Source organism: Schistocerca nitens, chromosome 3 (assembly GCF_023898315.1).
Source record: "Schistocerca nitens isolate TAMUIC-IGC-003100 chromosome 3, iqSchNite1.1, whole genome shotgun sequence".
Classification (NCBI taxonomy): Eukaryota; Metazoa; Arthropoda; class Insecta; order Orthoptera; family Acrididae; genus Schistocerca; species Schistocerca nitens.
Genome location: NC_064616.1, coordinates 921,612,710 through 921,630,311, shown reverse-complemented (window position 1 = coordinate 921,630,311; position 17,602 = coordinate 921,612,710). Strand labels below are relative to the sequence as shown.

Below are 17,602 nucleotides of genomic sequence, written 5' to 3'. Positions count from 1 at the left end.
ATACTTGCTTCAATGTGTGAGAAGTAAATTGTAACCACCATTTCATAAATGAACTTGTATGGCAATGAGTACTTGAGGCTGTGAGAGCACCACCAGAATTGGGTCAGTTTTGTTGTACATTTCACATTCCTCTTTGCAGAATAAGAAAATGCTTAGTGAGTTAATGGCGTTTTTATCTGCCATCTTTCAACTTTTTACTTAGTTTCATCACAGTAATGTTCTGATAAATTTTTCAAACTTAAATCATTTTTCTTTACAAGTGATTTTAATGACAGTTTAGTTTTATGATCCTCATACAGGAGGAATATTATACTTCTATCTCTTCACATTTCATTTACCTTTCTCAGGTATTTTATTGTTTCCTTATGATCAAAATGATCAGTTTTCAATTCCTATTTATCTCGTTTGAGGTGTCCCTTCATTTTTGTAAACACCTTCTTTACTGCTCGAGTTATGACTGTCTGCATCAGAATTCAGCTGGGAACTGGACCTCTATGAGAATATTGTGTAAAGATCCTAGTCCACAACAAATTATCATTTAACAATAAAGCACATACTCACTGATACATAAGTTAGTACAGAAAGTGAATCATACAATCACTATTAAAAGCATATTACCTTGACATCACTAAAAAGCTATTTGTCACGGTATATTACAGCTTGACTGACCATTCTCCAACCTCAAGCAGAGTCTTTACATTTTAATGAGTCAAATCCACTTTCTACAATGTTATCTTCTGAGTCAGACATTATACTTGGCACCAGAATGCAAGAACATGTCTGTAGTAAACTGCTCACAAATGACCAGGGTCAATTGATTTTCATAAACCTTCTATGAGTGTCAGGATTGACTTCAAGGTAGAAAAGAAACCAGATGCACACTAACAAACCACGGCAACTAATTCCCAATTAATGCAAACAAACTTGTTTCTTTTGTGTTGTGGTAGTCGCGGCTCAGTGGTTGAGTGCCACATTACATATCTAAAAGTTGGGGTTTCAATCCCCAATCACTGTAACGATTTTATCATTCACTTACAACTTCTTTTGCCTTAATGTGAAAAATACTAAGCTGCACCATGATTACGAGTCTACATTAAACTGTAGGTCCCCAATAACTAGCTGGGTAAGTCAGTTCAAAGGCCACAGAAAGGCAAGGGCATACCACCTCCAATAGGACTGTGTCTAGTAAAGCACTATGGTATTGCAACCTATGTATCAATCACAGCTTTATGGTTTGGTAAAGGGCACATTACATTTCTGATGGTCTTCACAAAAAATAAGAAAAAAATATGTGAATATTTACATCATCATACAACTGTTTAATACACAGTTGTCAATAAGAAGTGTTTCCCAGCAATTTCTGGTAAATTAAACAGTATGCCTGGAAATATTATATTCACTTCATTTATTTCAATTTATGTTACTGAATCATTTGGTTCATTTCTTCAAGTGTCTGTTAACATCCAACAGTAGCAAAAACACAATACATGATAAAAAAAGTGAAGCACTCAGAGACATGGTTGGAATCAATGTCACTTTGAATAAGTACATACCATCGGCAGGAGGATAAATGATTAAGAGTAGCAGTTCTCTGTGGGAGGCCACCAGAGTGCATTAATGTTGTTCATTATTAGTGTTGTTACTAGGCAAGATATACAGGAAGTGGGAACAGTGTTGGATGTTGAATGATCACTGTGAAGGACATGGAGATACTGTGTACTCCTCTGAGAAAGTGTTATCAGCACCTGACAGAGTTTGAAAGGGGCCTCATTGTGGGCCTCCATTTGGCTTGCTGGTCAAATCGTGGTATTTCCAGATTTGTGAGGCATTTGGATGTGACAGTGGCTCAATACTGGACTGCATGGGAATGTGAGGGCAGGCATACTTGTCAAAATTCCAACTGACAATGTCTGACCACCTCAAAGGAGGATCACTGTGTTGTGCATCATGCACACTGTAACCACTTCACATCTTTGCCTGCCATTCAAGAACAAGTAATCAGCTCCCTGCAACACTCTGTGTCATTCTGCATTATTGGTTGGAGACTAGCAGCAGCTGGACCAAGGAATTACCATTATGTGCAAAAGCTGCCATTAACACCACAACACAAATGGCCAGGTTTGGAGTTGTGCTGTGCCTGAGAAGCATGGACTGCTGATGGTCAGTGTTGTATTCTGTTCGGTGATGAATTGTGGTTCTGCACCACACTGCGTGACCATCATCAACAAATACAGCTGTGGCCTAGGAAGAGGTCCTACTCTTCCAATGTTTTGGAGAAGCACAGTGTTGTCACTCCTGATGCCATGATGTGGGGAGCCATAGAGTATGACTTCAGGTCATAGCTCGTAGTGACCGAAACAACTATGGTGGCATGATGGAATGTCACGGGTATCCAGCATTCCCATGTGTTATGTTTCACATGACATACAATATTGTGGTGCCAGTTTTCAACAAGACAATGCTCGTCCACACATGATGTGAATGTCTATGAACTGACTGCATCATGATGGAAGTATTCCCATGGTCAGCAAGATCCCCTGGTCTGTACCTGACAGAACATGCCTGCGGCCAACTTGGACATGCATTCGTTCCAAGTGCTAGTATCAAGGATATCAAGGACCATTTATGACAGATGTGGGCCAGCTTGCCTCAGAACAAGATACAACGGCTTTATGACACCCTTCCCAACTGAATCAGAGCAAGCGTCCAGGCCAGTGTGGGTGCAATGTCATACTGATAAATGGGATAATACTGACAACAACTTTATATATTTACTGATAAATTGGCTCATACTTCCAAAGGCTTTGTAAATTTGACTCATTTTTGTACCTCTACTTCTGAGTGCTTCACACACACACACACACACACACACACACACACACACACACACACACACACACACACACACAGTCCCCAAATATTCCAAACGATGAAGGACTTTGGCTTTTTTTTTATTTTAAAAATGAAATTGTCATCACAGAAAGCTTTGCACTGGTACATACAGAAGAACCACAAATTGCTAGTCATACACAGACTAGTGCTTATGACAACAGAAGAGATAACCTAAGTGAATGAAATACGTCTTCTCTTATCTGATATGAAAATCGATGATTTGAGACCATGACAAAATAAATATCACTAGCCTTCAACTTACTTTTTCAGGTGAGAGAGAAGATAAGTAAAGGGCAATTAATTTTACATTATGAAGGTTATTGACAGTTTGGAACTGATTATGTGAACATAATACTTAGCAGTTAATCAGTTCAGTTCAAGGACTAAAATACAATGAAGTCCTAAATGAAGTAAGAGAGAAAAGGAGTGTCTTAATACCAGAGATAAAAATTACACAAAAATTAGAATTACAGAGAATAAAGGCTTTAGAGAGAAAAATTTATGATGATGCAAGGAACAGAAGATGGAGAAATTGTGCTGTATGGCAGAGTTATGTAATGGAGCTTAATGATACTGACAAAAGGATGAAATGCAAATAGACTGTTTATATGAAGTGATCAAATATAATATGTATATAAAATAAAATTTCCCACGTGGCATAATATGTGGGAAAATGTGCACACCCAGTTAATGATGTGAAGGAAACTTCTGTTTAGTGGAAGATTCAGAAACACAATGATTCAAGGAATGTGAGGATTAATGTTGCCCCAGGGTTTACATTGTATTTCCTCTTTCTTTTCAGTCAGTAGTATTTATGTCAGAATCATGTTGCTATTTATCACATTGTACATCAGTCGTAGGTGAATCTGAATTATCTTGTGTTTCTTCAGAATTTGGTTTCGACTTTCTCTTCTTAGTGTGTGATTCAGATGAAGCTGTCGGGTTTGTGCATGAAGAATTTTCACTTTGGGAAGAACTTGTTCCAGCAGCATTTTCCACATTTTCTTCAGCCGCAGCATGCGCTTCTGTCTGATGTACTGGTACAGGTTTAGTGCAGACAAAAAATATACTCTTGTATTTATACTGCAATAATGACTCAGTGTTGTGCGCATAAGTACTCTCCACATTATATCTTACAGTCTGCAAAGAAAACAGAACAGAATATAATACCACAGTCAGTCAAACTAAGAGATAATGTTATGACCTTACACTAGATACAGGCTGCAGTTGCAAGCATAAGTCAGGGGAATATAGTCAACTTTCTTACACAGTGCTAAGTCCTTAGAAGGCATCAATGATTAAAAGACAGCTTTTAATGCTCTGGCATGAAATGTATTACTTGTTTTAATATTTGAGCTAGTATTTATGATGATTAGTTAAGTGAACAAAATAACCCGCAGCTGAAAACGGTGACAGTGCAGTTTGTAATATATTGATTTTCTATGAAAAAAGAAAGAAGTATCAAAATTGGAGAATGTACTGATAGAATGGATGGATTTAATTCTAACTCCCACTGTAAAGGCAATAGCTGTATAGCAATGCTGCTTTTCTACTTGTTTCCACTCATTTAAAATGTTCTTCTCATCTTGTCTGAATCACCGATTGCACTGTATCATTTGCATTTACAAAATCCTTACAACATGCAATAGTGTGCATTTACCAGCAAATGACTACAATGACTCATCACAACACTACACAACACTACACTACACTACACTACACAACACTACCCCACATAAATGATCAGCATGTAGGCAGAGAAGCACTCAAAAGTTGTCTCTGATAAACTGACTTTTTAAAAAAACTGAGATGTTCCACACCATAAAAACTTAACATGCATTTTATCTATAGAACATACAACAAATTAAATTGAACATATATGGGATGACAAAAATCACATTAATATACTAATTTTGTTAATTTCTCAACATCTATATTAATTCTCCATAAGTCACCATAAAGTGTGTATCTAACTTCTCTTCTATTTGCAAATGGTATTTGGGATGAATGATTGTCAGTAAGCCTCTGTGCACACCCAATTTCTACAATGTGGATGTGTGATATGTGTTGAAGGAAATAATATGTTGCCTGACTATTCTTGGAAATGTGTGCACTCATAATTTTAACAGTAAGCCTCTTGTGATTGTATATATACGCTGCAGTGTCTGCAAATTGAGATAAATGAGCATATCCCTGACACTCATGAAGGTCTCACACTGACAAGCAATAAGTGAGACTTTGTTGAACGAGGGTTTCGTATGATACCTTCTTCCTTAAAGAATTTTATTTAATTAAGATTATTCCACTGGACCTTAGTCTGGCAACTGCTTATTCTACAGCTAGTTTTTTGTTGATGTTCAGTTTTAAATAATTCCAGGTACATACAACTAGTTATTATACATCTGAATGTCAATTGTGTATTCAAACAATAATTGGTTTTATCATCAATTTATGAGCAATATAATATGTAGGTTTTTGTTGTGAGTCAACAGACAGTCCTTGGATCACTTGCTGCCCTTCTGCGGATCTTTCTGTAGTTAACTGCAATTTTCTGGGTTGCAACAGCCACAAATATATATTAACGTGTTTCAGTAACAGTCTCATGGAGCTGCCGACATTATTCACCACATGAGTTATACACAGACTGTGAACAGCTATGGTTCTATAACATCCTCTTGATGTTTTCCAGAAGCTCATTTCACATCAAACAATATCTCCCCACTGAGAATTATATTTGCTACAAAGTCTTCAGTATAGTAACAACGCCAGTCCAACATTCAGCAATTCACTAGATTACTGTGAGGAATTGTATCAAATGCATTCAACAATTTGAGATACACGGCATTAACTCAAGTACAGGTATCTACTGCCCTTTTGGATTTCATGTACAGTGTGTGCTGAGTTTTAAATTATCACTGTTTGTTGAATCCATGATTATTTCTACACTGGAGATTTTTGATCTTCATAATGTAATAGTTGTCATCAGTCTGAAACTAATTTGTTGCAGCTCTCCCTATTAGTTTATCTTGTGCAAGTCTTCCCACATAATCATAAATACTGCACCCTGTATTCATTTCCACCCGCTTACATTGTATTCAAGCCTTGGTCTTGCTCTCCATCGCCACATTACCTATTTCTTGGTGTCCTTGAACCTATCTTTTTATTTATTCAAATTTGTGAAAAGGATAGTTGCTACCACCATATATCAGAGATGCTGCATCGCACATAGGCACACACTTTCTGACAGTCTTTTTGTTGTGCGTACGTGTATGTCAGCATCTCCGCTATATGGTGAGTAGCAACTATCCTTTTCATAATACTGTACATTCCATTCCAGATTTCCATTGTTTTATTTATTCAAATTGTGTCGTACCACAATCTTTGGTCCATAATTTGATACATTACCTCATCATTACTTACTTAATCTCCTCATGTAATCTTCAGCATTTACCTGGAGCTACTGTACTGTTTTATCATCCATGTTTAACAATCATAAAAGGGTACAATCCAAACAAATACTTTCAGGAAGGACTCCCTTACACTTAAATTGATATACAATGTTTGCATACTTTTCTTTTCTTGGAAAGATTTTCTTGCTATTGTCAGTCTACATATTATATCTTCTTTACTTCTGACATCGACAACCATTCTTTTGCCCAAATAGCAAAACTCATCTACTACTTTCTGGGTCGATTTTATAAATGTCAGTGACTGGAAACCAATTTTGATTTTAGCTCAGAATGTGAACTCTGTTCAGGAACCTGTTGTAATGTGTAACACTAAACTTAGATCCACTGAATGAGGTTGAACGTTGATCTAAATTAGCACAGAATACACTTGGCAATACCACTAAAAATCAGCTGTCAACACAATTATTGTGCTTCAGTGGCAGATATTAATCATACATCATCGATACATAATGTCATTATCGAATGTATCGTGTTGTAAAGATGTGTACTCAGAACCACAGTGCAACATATCATTTTGCACATTAACAAACACTGACAAAGGAGAAAAAAGTAATAAGTGAAAAAAGGTCCTACAATTTGTCTGGGACTAAACCATAGACCTTTCAATCCAGCACATAACTACCTATCCTCAGACACCCAAATTCATTTCATCATTGGCAAATAAAGATCACTTTGTTTATTTATTTATTTACTCTGTTGATCTAGGACTGCTCAGTTTACAGAAGATATTCCTTGATATTTTTACACACATCACTTTTAGCAAAAGCAATATTACACAATATTTTATTACTCTATACACTTTACAATTATCATTGGTGCTACAGTTTTGTTCACTGGATACTCCCTTACTGTAGCTATGGAAGGAGTGCTACACTAAGTAAGTAATCCTTCATAGTTGATTTGAAATTGTTCTTGTCCATTACTATTTTTGTGGATCTGGGCAATGCATGATACAGTTTGATGTCAGGATGGAGTATGCTTTCCTGTAAAAATACTACAATTATCTGTTTTGGGTTTACATCATTTATTTATTTATCACGTGTGGTAGCTGTGTACAGGTTCATTATGGGCAATGCACTGAATGTTACTGTTTAATTTTTTTTTATAACAGCAACATTTTTTAGCATACATGGTCTATCCCTTCCATTAGTCTAACAATTTGTTTTCTGTGAGCAAAATGATTTCAAAATTGCTCTACAGTATCCCCAAAATATTACACCACATTTCAATATCAAGTGAACATAACCAAAATATGCAGTTCTGAGATTATTGTATGGCATACAGTTCCCTATTATTTGTACTATGAAATTTGTTTTGCTCAGTTTACTGTTTATTTAGTCTACAAACATATCCACATTTCATGTTCTGCTGTATCCACAAACCTAGAAATTTTGTACTTGTTTTTCAATTATTTGTCCATTTCTTTCAATATGAGGATAAGTTGATGTCCTATTCTGGCTGGTGAATATACCCACTGCGACAGTTTGTTTCAGATTTACAATTAAACTGTTTGCGTGTAAGTAGTCTATTGCATTCTTAGTGATGGCATTAATGCTATTTTCAAAGGTTTATTTGGTACTTCCTGCAATTAAGATGCTTGAGTCATCTGCAAATTTATACATTTTTCTGTTACTATTGTCTACAGCTAAATAATTTACATTTAGTAAAAATAGGATTGGAGATAGTATGGAGCCTTGGGATACTCCGTGTTTGAGCAGTAAAAGATCTGACTGATGTATACTGACTGTGCTATTTACTTAATGTCTTAGCTCTACGAGCTGCTTTCTTTCATGCAGGTATGATTTAATCCAGTTATGTGCTTCTCCCCTAATATCACAGTTCTCAATATTATTAATTAATTTATTATGATTGATAATGTCAAAGACTTTTAATAAGTCTAAAAATATGTTCAATGTACATTCCTGCCAAATGATAGCTGCAGTGTTTCATATAGAACAGAAAAGATTGCTGTTTTTGTTGAGTGGCTTTTTACAAAAAATAAAATAAAAAAAGAATTCTACATGTTTCGAAAACACTGACAGTAAAGAAACAGGTCTGTAGTCTGCAATCTCTTCTTGGCTTCTTTTTTGTGAAGTGGTTTCACTTTAGTGATTTTTAAGAGTGTTGGAAAGTTGCTACTTGAGATGGATAGATTTACAAGATATATCAGTGATTCACATATAACAGCAAAATCTAGTATATTACCTACTCCTGATGAGTGCTTTGATTTTAATAGCTTGTTGTCTTTTCATATTTTATTTGTGTGAAAACAACTTCAATTTAACCTGACTTGAGCCATGAAATTTTGCTAATCAAAGTAGATCCCAATTCCTGGCAAAATAATCTCATGTAATACAATGCAGATTTCCAAGTCCAACATGGTCTGAATTCATTTTTTGTGCTAATCTAAGATCAACCATTTTATAAATCAGACCCTCAATGTTCATTTCCTAATCTGATACCCTCAGTATCAATTGATTTAATTCAACTACACTCCATTACCTTTGTTCTATCTTCATTATTCTCATCTTATAACCACTTTAAGACACATCCATTCCTTTAAACTGATCTTCCAAGTGCTTGGCCATCTCTGACAGATCTACTATGTCTGTATGAAACTTTTAATGCATGTTCACAAATTTTCCTTAGTTTTCTAACAGCTTGATCAATGTACTGACTGAATAACATAGGGGATAGGCTATAACCTTGTCCCACTCCCTTTCAGTTGCTGCAACATTTTCATGTCCTTTGACTCTTAGAACTGCAGTTTCATTTCTGTACAAATTACATGTAATCTTCTGCCACACGTACTTGAAAATTTTGGTGTTCTAAGAAGTATATTCCAGTCAACACTCTTTTTCTAAATGTACAAATGCTATAAAAGATAAGTCATAGGGTTGGCATCTTTTCCAAGTGCCTTGTTTCGATTTAGGTCTGTCAGAGCTTTGTCAAATTATTCTTGCAGAATAATATCACCCACCTCATCTTCATCCGCTCCCTCTTTTCTTTCCATAATATTGTCATCAAGATTCTCTCTTTTATATTGTCGTTCTGTATATTCCACCTTTTAGCCTTATCTTCTCTGATACTTCGCTTTTCTCGAAACTGTTTTTGTTTTAATTTTGCTATATGTGGCATCTATATTTACAATATCATGAAAAGGATAGATTGCTACTAACCATAGAGAGGATATGTTGAGTCACAGATGAGTACAACAAAAAGACTGCCATACATTTTAGCTTTCAGCCAAAAGGCTTCCTTCCAAAGTAGAAAACACACACATTCACACACATGAGCATTGAGGCAGAGACAGTGGCCATGTGTGAGTTGTGGTCTATCATTATGTTCATTGACTAATGACGTGAATGACTTGTGGCTTTTTCAATCACTTCAAACACTTCAAGGTTGGCAGCCCTGCAGCCAGGCAACTAGCACAAGTTTTGGTGTTCTTGTAAAGATAAGTCATTTTAGATAATAAAAACATATAGTTTAGTACTGATTACATGGTAAATAGAGGTGTATTAGTATGCCTTTTAAGTGTACCATTAAAGGTTTCATTTTTCTTTACGTAATATAGCAGAAAACGCAAAAAGATCATACAGTCCTATTTTCTGTTTACGTTTTGCTGCAGCAAATCTCTAGAATTTTGTCAAGTTGTTTTTTGTGCTCTCCAGCAATTTAACTGTAGCATACCTCTTCATTATTTAACTCACATTTCCGGAAAGTAGCGTAAAGTTTAAGTTGTTGTTTCAGAAATTTTGCACTGTTGTTTTTGTTTACACACAGTTGTGTATAGGCCAAATTTGTGGAATCATATTTTCATGTTTATTTGTAATTTAACTGACTTATTCTTAATAAACTATTACATTTATCATGAGCAAAAAGTGCTTGACTTGCCACAGAATTCTTAGGTCGGGGCTTTGGTGTGACAGGTGCTGTTGTTTTTTCCATGTGGGTGACTGTAGTGGCATGGGAATAGGAGAAGTAAATGAGACTCATCAGTGGTTTTGTAGGACATGTAGTCGAGATAGGAAGATACTAGAACAGGAGGGGAAAACTGCCACCCTCCAGGCTGAGTTAGACAAGGCCAGGGGAGATCTTGACAGGCTAAGGAGGGAGAAGGGTAAAGAGAGGTGGGAAGTGGCAACAGGCAACAGGAGGAACAGGCCTAGAACTTTGTCTGACAGCTTTGTGGTGAATGTGGAAAATAGATTTGACCTGTTGCTTCAGTTAGAAGCTGGTGAGCCTCAAGCAGTTGCAGGTGTAGACAGGGCACAACAAACTTTCAGCAGCAAATTGAAAAGCAAGAATGTAGGGAAATCAGTAAAGATAAAGAAAGTGTTGTTATTAGGTAGTTCCCATGGAAGAGGTGTTGGCCAACTTTTGCAGGATGAACTAGGATCAGAATACCACGTCACCAATTTTGTTTACATCTAGTGCTGGTCTGGAGCAGGTTACAGAGGATTTAGGATCACTTTGCAAAGATTTCACTAAGGAAGACACTGTGCTTATAGTGGGTGGGCCATGAAATATTATTGACAGAGATCCTGGGTACAGTATAGAGTGTGACCTGGCAAGGATTGCATCAGCATTGAAGCATACTAGTGCTGAGTTTGTATCTGTTCTTGGGCGCCATGACCGACCTCATTTGAACTCTTCTGTCAAGAGAGTTAATTCGGAGCTGGAACAGCTGGTTATGTTGAGTGCAGGGTCACACATTGGTGTGGTTCCTGTTGATTCTTTCAATAGGTGGGATTATACTAGGCATGGCCTTCACCTCAACAGGAAAGGGAAGGGCAAACTGGCTGGGAAAACAGCAGAAAAGTTAAAGGGGGGAGGCACTGTCATGAGTGATAAAATACCAGTGGTTATAGGGTTCAGAAAAGACCCTTTTTTTAGGGTAGGGAGGACAGAAAGAAACCAAATTTTAAGAGAGGTTAGGACAGAGACCTATTGGTTAAGAATTTTCAACACTCAGCAGATATTTCAACTCTACCCAGTTTTAACTAAGTCAATGTGAAATATCAGATATCTTTACTGCATCAAAATATTCGAGGACTGAGAAATAAAATTAATGAATTAAATATCTGCATAGATGAATTAGAGTCCTCAAACCCAGCTGACATAATCTGCCCCTCTGAACATCATATGACCACTGGTATAAGCCTTTTAAGTGTTACAGGGTTTAGGTTAGCATCTCACTTTTGTAGAGCAGAAATGGAGAAAGGAGGAGTTGCCACATTCATCAGGAATTCTCATAAATTTAAGAACATAGACATTCATAAATGTTGCCTAGAACAGCATATGGAAGCATGTGCAACAGAACTAGAATTTCACAAAAAATCCTTCACAATATTGAGTGTATATTGAGCACCTGCAGGTAACTTTAATCTGTTCATAAACCACCTTGAAGCTGTACTGGCCCATTTAACAACCAAAAACAAAGAAATAGTGGTTGCTGGTGATTTCTATGTAGATTTCCTTAAAGACTCTCCCAATAAGAAATTATTTGAGTTAGTAACACTATCATTCAACTTAATTCACAGTGTAAGGTTCCCCACTAGGGTACCCAATTGCTCACAAACAGCTATTGATAATATCTTTATAGAAAAGTCCAATGAACAAAATTATATTACAAAACCAATAGTCAATGGCCTCTCAGACCATGAGATGCAGTTCCTTCTGTCAAATGTCAATACTGAACAGGTTATAAAATCTGTTAAATCTGAGCTCAAGAGGGTAATCAATAAGCCAAAAATTGATTATTCACTGGACTGATGTTTGCGGTGTTCATGACATGAATGAAAAATATAACACTTTTGTTAATAAAGCGCTTACCTTATTTGAACACTGTTTTCCCCCAAAACTAACGAAGGTTAGAGCAAAGTCTACAAAGAAGCCATGGATTGCTCAAGGAATAGGAGTATCTTGTAAAACAAAAAGAAAACTGAATCTGTCAATCTGAAACAATTCTGATGTTAATGCTATAGCACATTACAAGAAATACTGCAAAATATTAAACTCTGTAATATGAACATGAAAGCAAATATATTACAAGGAAAAGATAGTCATATCAGATAACAAAATAAAGGCAATATGGGATATAGTGAAGGAGGAGACTGGTAGAACCAGACATGAAGAGGGACAAATAGCATTAAGAGTAAATGATACATTAGTGACAGATGTGTATAGCGTTGCAGAACTTTTTAACAAACATTTTATAACTGTTACTGAAAAGATGGGGTTTTCAGGTTCTGTAGATGCTGCTATGGATTACCCCAGACCAGGCATTTCAAGTAACTTCCATGATATGAATTTGATCCTCACTACGCCAGCAGAAATAATGTCCATCATAAAATCTTTAAAATCAAAAACATCTAGTGGGTATGATGAAATATCAACAAAGTTAATTAAAGAATGTGATTCTGAGTTAAGTAACATATTAAGCTATCTGTGTAACTAGTCATTTATCAGTGGAATATTTCCTGAATGGTTGAAATATGCTGAAGTTAAGCCACTGTTTAAGAAGGGAGATAAAGAAATAGCATCAAATTTCTGTTCAATTTCACTTTTACCAGCATTCTCAAAAATTTTAGAAAAAGTAATATACAATCGGCTTTATAACCATCTTATCTCAAATAACATACTGTCAAAGTCGCAGTTTGGATTTCTAAAGGGTTCTGACATTGAGAAGGCTATCTACACTTACAGTGAAAATATACTTAAGTCATTAGACAAAAATTGCAGGCAACTGGTATATTTTGTGATCTGTCAAAGGCATTTGACTGTGTAAATCACATTATCCTTTTAAGTAAATTAGAATATTATGGTGTAACAGGAAATGCTGCAAAATAGTTCAAATATTATATTTCTGGTATGAAACAAAGGGTGTTATTAGGAAAGAGACATGTATTAAGCTATCAGGCATCATCCAACAGGCAACTAATTACATGTGGGGTCCCACAAGGTTCCATTTTAGGGCCCTTACTTTTTCTTGTGTATATCAATGACCTTTCATCAGTAACATTACCAGATGCCAAGTTCGTTTCGTTTGCTGATGATACAAACATTGCAATAAATAGCAAATCAAGTGTAGTCTTAGAAAGATCAGCTAATGAAATATTTGTGGACATTAATCACTGGTTCCTAGCCAATTCTTTGTCATTAAACTTTGAAAAAACACACTACATGCAGTTCAGAACTTGTAAGGGATGTCCCACGAGTATATGCTTAACATACGATGACAAGCAGATAGAAGAAGTGGACAGTGTTAAATTCTTGGGATTATAGCTTGATAATAAATTCAACTGGGAGGAGCACACCACAGAACTGCTGAAGTGTCTAACAAATCTCTGTTTTCAACGCGAATTGTGTCAGACATAGGGGATATAAAAATGAAAAAGCTGGCATACTATGCTTACTTTCATTTCATAATGTCATATGGGATTATTTTTTGGGGTAATTCATCAAGCCAAGCTAAAGTTTTCCAGGCACAAAAACGTGCAGTAGGAGTTATATGTGGTGTGAACTCAAGAACATCCTGTAGAGGCCTGTTTAGGGAACTAGGGATTCTAACTACTGCTTCCCAATATATATCTATTCCTCAATGAAATTTGTCATTAAGAATATATCACTTTTTCAAATCAACAGCTCAATTCATGGAATCAGTACTAGAAATAAGAATAATCTTCACAAGGATTTAAAGTCACTTATTCTTGTAGAAAAAGGTGTGCATTGTTCAGGAACACAAATTTTCAATAACTTTCCAGGAGCCATAAAAAGCCTAACACCCAATGAAATTCAGTTTAAGAGAAGCCTAAAGGATTTATTGGTGGCCATTGATGAATTTCTCAGTAGAACCAACTGATTTGTGTGTGTGTGTTTATATATATTTTCTGCACCATTTCAGTGCAGTAATGTGTTCATTGTAAATAAGAGTGTGTGTGTGTGCGCGCGTGTGTGTGTGTGTAAGTACAATCTAACTTCTACCATTTCAGTAGAGTAATGTGTTCATTGTAAATAAGTATTGTAGTAGTTATATTGCACATTTATTACCTTATACATAAAAAAAACTCTTTTTTATTTTAAATTCAGTGCATTAGTGTTTGTAAAATGATTCTTTCGTATAGCGTTCATTACAAAAATGACGATCATTCCACTGGGGACCTGTGGAAAGTACATTAGCTTCTACATCTACATCTACATCCATACTCCACAAGCCACCTGACAGTGTGTGGCGGAGGGTACGTTGAGTACCTCTATCGGTTCTCCCTTCTATTCCAGTTTCGTATTGTTCGTGGAAAGGATTGTCGGTTTGCCTCTGTATGGACTCTAATCTCTCTGATTTTATCCTCATGGTCTCTTCGCGAGATATACATAGAGGGAGCAATATACTGCTTGACTCCTCAATGAAGGTATGTTCTCGAAACTTCAACAAAAGCCCGTACCAAGCTACTAAGCGTCTCTCCTGCAAAGTCTTCCACTGGAGTTTATCTATCATCTCTGTAACGCTTTCGTGAATACTAAATGATCCTGTAATGAAGCGCGCTGCTCTCTGTTGGATCTTCTCTATCTCTTCTATCAACCCTATCTGGTACAGATGCCACACTGGTGAGCAATATTCAAGCAGTGGGTGAACAAGTGTACTGTATCCTACTTCCTTTGTTTTCGGATTGCATTTTCTTAAGATTCTTCCAATGAATCTCAGTCTGGCATCTGCTTTACCGATGATCAACTTTATATGATCATTCCATTTTAAATCACTCCTAACGCCTACTCCTAGATAATTTATGGAATTAACTGCTTCCAGTTGCTGACCTGCTATATTGTAGCTAAATGATAAGGGATCTTTCTTTCTATGTATTCGCAGCACATTACACTTGTCTACATTGAGATTCAACTGCCATTCCCTGCACCATGCGTCAATTCGCCGCAGATCCTCCTGCATTTCAGTCAATTTTTCATTGTTACAACCTCTCGATATACCACAGCATCATCCACAAAAAGCCTCAGTGAACTTCCGATGTGATCCACAAGGTCATTTAGGTATATTGTGAATAGCAACGGTCCTGAGACACTCCTCTGTGGCACACCTGAAATCACTCTTACTTCGGAAGACTTCTCTCCACTGAGAATGACATGCTGCGTTCTGTCATCTAGGAACTCTTCAATCCAATCACACAAGTGGTCTGATAGTCCATATGCTCTTACTTTGTTCATTAAACGACTGTGGGGAACTGTATCGAACGCCTTGCGGAAGTCAAGAAACATGGCATCCATCTGGGAACCCGTGTCTATGGCCCTCTGAGTCTCGTGGACAAATAGCATGAGCTGGGTTTCACACTATAGTCATTTTCAAAACCCATGCTGATTCCTACAGAGTAGATTTCTAGTCTTCCTCTTTTGAGCGATTTTAATTGTTTCTCTATCCCTCTGTCGTCTATTTCGATATCCACCATTTTGTCATCTGTGCGACAATCTAGAGAAGGAACTACAGTGCAGTCTTCCTCTGTGAAACAGCTTTGGAAAAAGACATTTAGTATTTCAGCCTTTAGTCTGTCATCCTCTGTTTCAGTACCATTTTGGTCACAGAGTGTCTGGACATTTTGTTTTGATCCACCTACTGCTTTGACATAAGACCAAAATTTCTTAGGATTTTCTGCCAAGTCAGTACATAGAACTTTACTTTCGAATTCACTGAAGGCCTCTCGCATAGCTCTCCTCACACTACATTTCGTTTCGCGTAATTTTTGTTTGTCTGCAAAGCTTTGGCTATGTTTATGTTTGCTGTGAAGTTCCCTTTGCTTCCGCAGCAGTTTTCTAACTCGGTTGTTGTACCATGGTGGCTCTTTTCCATCTCTTACGATCTTGCTTGGCAGATACTCATCTAACGCATATTGTATGATGGTTTTGAACTTTGTCCACTGATCCTCAACACTATCTGTACTTGAGACAAAACTTTTGCATTGAGCCTTCAAGTACTCTGAAATCTGCTTTTTGTCACTTTTGCTAAACAGAAAAATCTTCCTACCTTTTTTAATATTTCTATTTACGGTTGAAATCATCGATGCAGTAACCGCTTTATGATCACTGATTCCCTGTTCTGTGTTAACTGTTTCAAATAGTTCGGGTCTGTTTGTCAACAGAAGGTCTAATATGTTATCGCCACGAGTCGGTTCTCTGTTTAACTGCTCAAGGTAGTTTTCAGATAAAGCACTTAAAAAAATTTCACTGGATTATTTGTCCGTTCCACCTGTTATGAACGTTTGAGTCTCCCAGTCTATATCCAGCAAATTAAAATCTCCACCCAGAACTATAACACGGTGGGGAAATGTACTTGAAATATTTTCCAAATTATCCTTCAGGTGCTCAGCCGCAACAGCTGCTGAGCCAGGGGGCCTATAGAGACATCCGATTACCATGGGCATGGATGTGTTATTATTTCACATTTCAGATCTCCGACAATTTCCTTCGATACCATTGCACTTTTTATCACTATAAACACGCCTCCCCCTTCACTGTCCAGCCTGTTTCTACGGTATACATTCCAATCTGAGTTTAGAATTTCCATTACTGTTTACATCTGTTTCAGCCAACTTTCTGTCCCTAGTACTATGTGGGCATTGTGACCATTTATTAATGAGAGCAATTCTGGGACCTTTCTATAGACGCTCCAGCAGTTTACTATTAGCACATTAATATTGTTATTCCCTGTTGCATTTTGCCTACTCCTACCTTGCTGCATCTCAGGAGGCGTCTTGTTGGGCCTAGAGAGGGAATTCTCTAACCTAAAAAACCCACATGTGCACTCCACACGCACTCCGCTACCCTTGTAGCCGCTTCCTGCGTGTAGTGCATGCCTGACCTATTCAGGGGGACCCTACATTTCTCCACCCGATAGCGGAGGTTGAGAAATTTGCACCCCAGATCTCCGCAGAATCATCTGAGCCTCTGGTTTAAACTTTCCACTCGGCTCCAAACCAGAGGACCGCGATCGGTTCTGGGAACGATACTACAAATAGTTAGCTCAGATTCCACCCCGCAAGCGAGGCTTTCCGCCTTCACCAACTCTGTCAACCGCCTGTATGAACAGAGGATGACCTCTGAACCCAGATGGCAGGAGTCATTGGTGCCGACATGAGCAACAATTCGCAGTCGGGTGCAGCCAGTGCTCTCTATCGCCGCCGGCAGGGCCTCCTCCACATCTGCGATGAGACCCCCCGGCAAGCAGACAGAGTGAA

The 17,602-nt window shown here is 37.3% G+C and overlaps 1 protein-coding gene across 3 annotated transcripts in view; it reads right to left on the bottom strand.

Annotated features, from left to right (window-relative positions):
- Positions 1-1,386: 1,386 nt before the first annotated feature.
- The window catches only part of LOC126248991 (carnosine N-methyltransferase), a 171,581-nt gene continuing 155,365 nt past the window's right edge, over positions 1,387-17,602 (bottom strand). For 2 of the 3 annotated variants that reach the window (XM_049950567.1, XM_049950566.1), the window contains exon 9: positions 1,387-4,032. In XM_049950567.1, coding sequence (XP_049806524.1) covers positions 3,724-4,032 — 309 coding nt within the window. In that variant the 3' untranslated portion in view covers positions 1,387-3,723. The remainder of the gene's footprint in view (positions 4,033-17,602) is intronic. The other variant, XR_007545580.1, reaches the window with a different exon arrangement.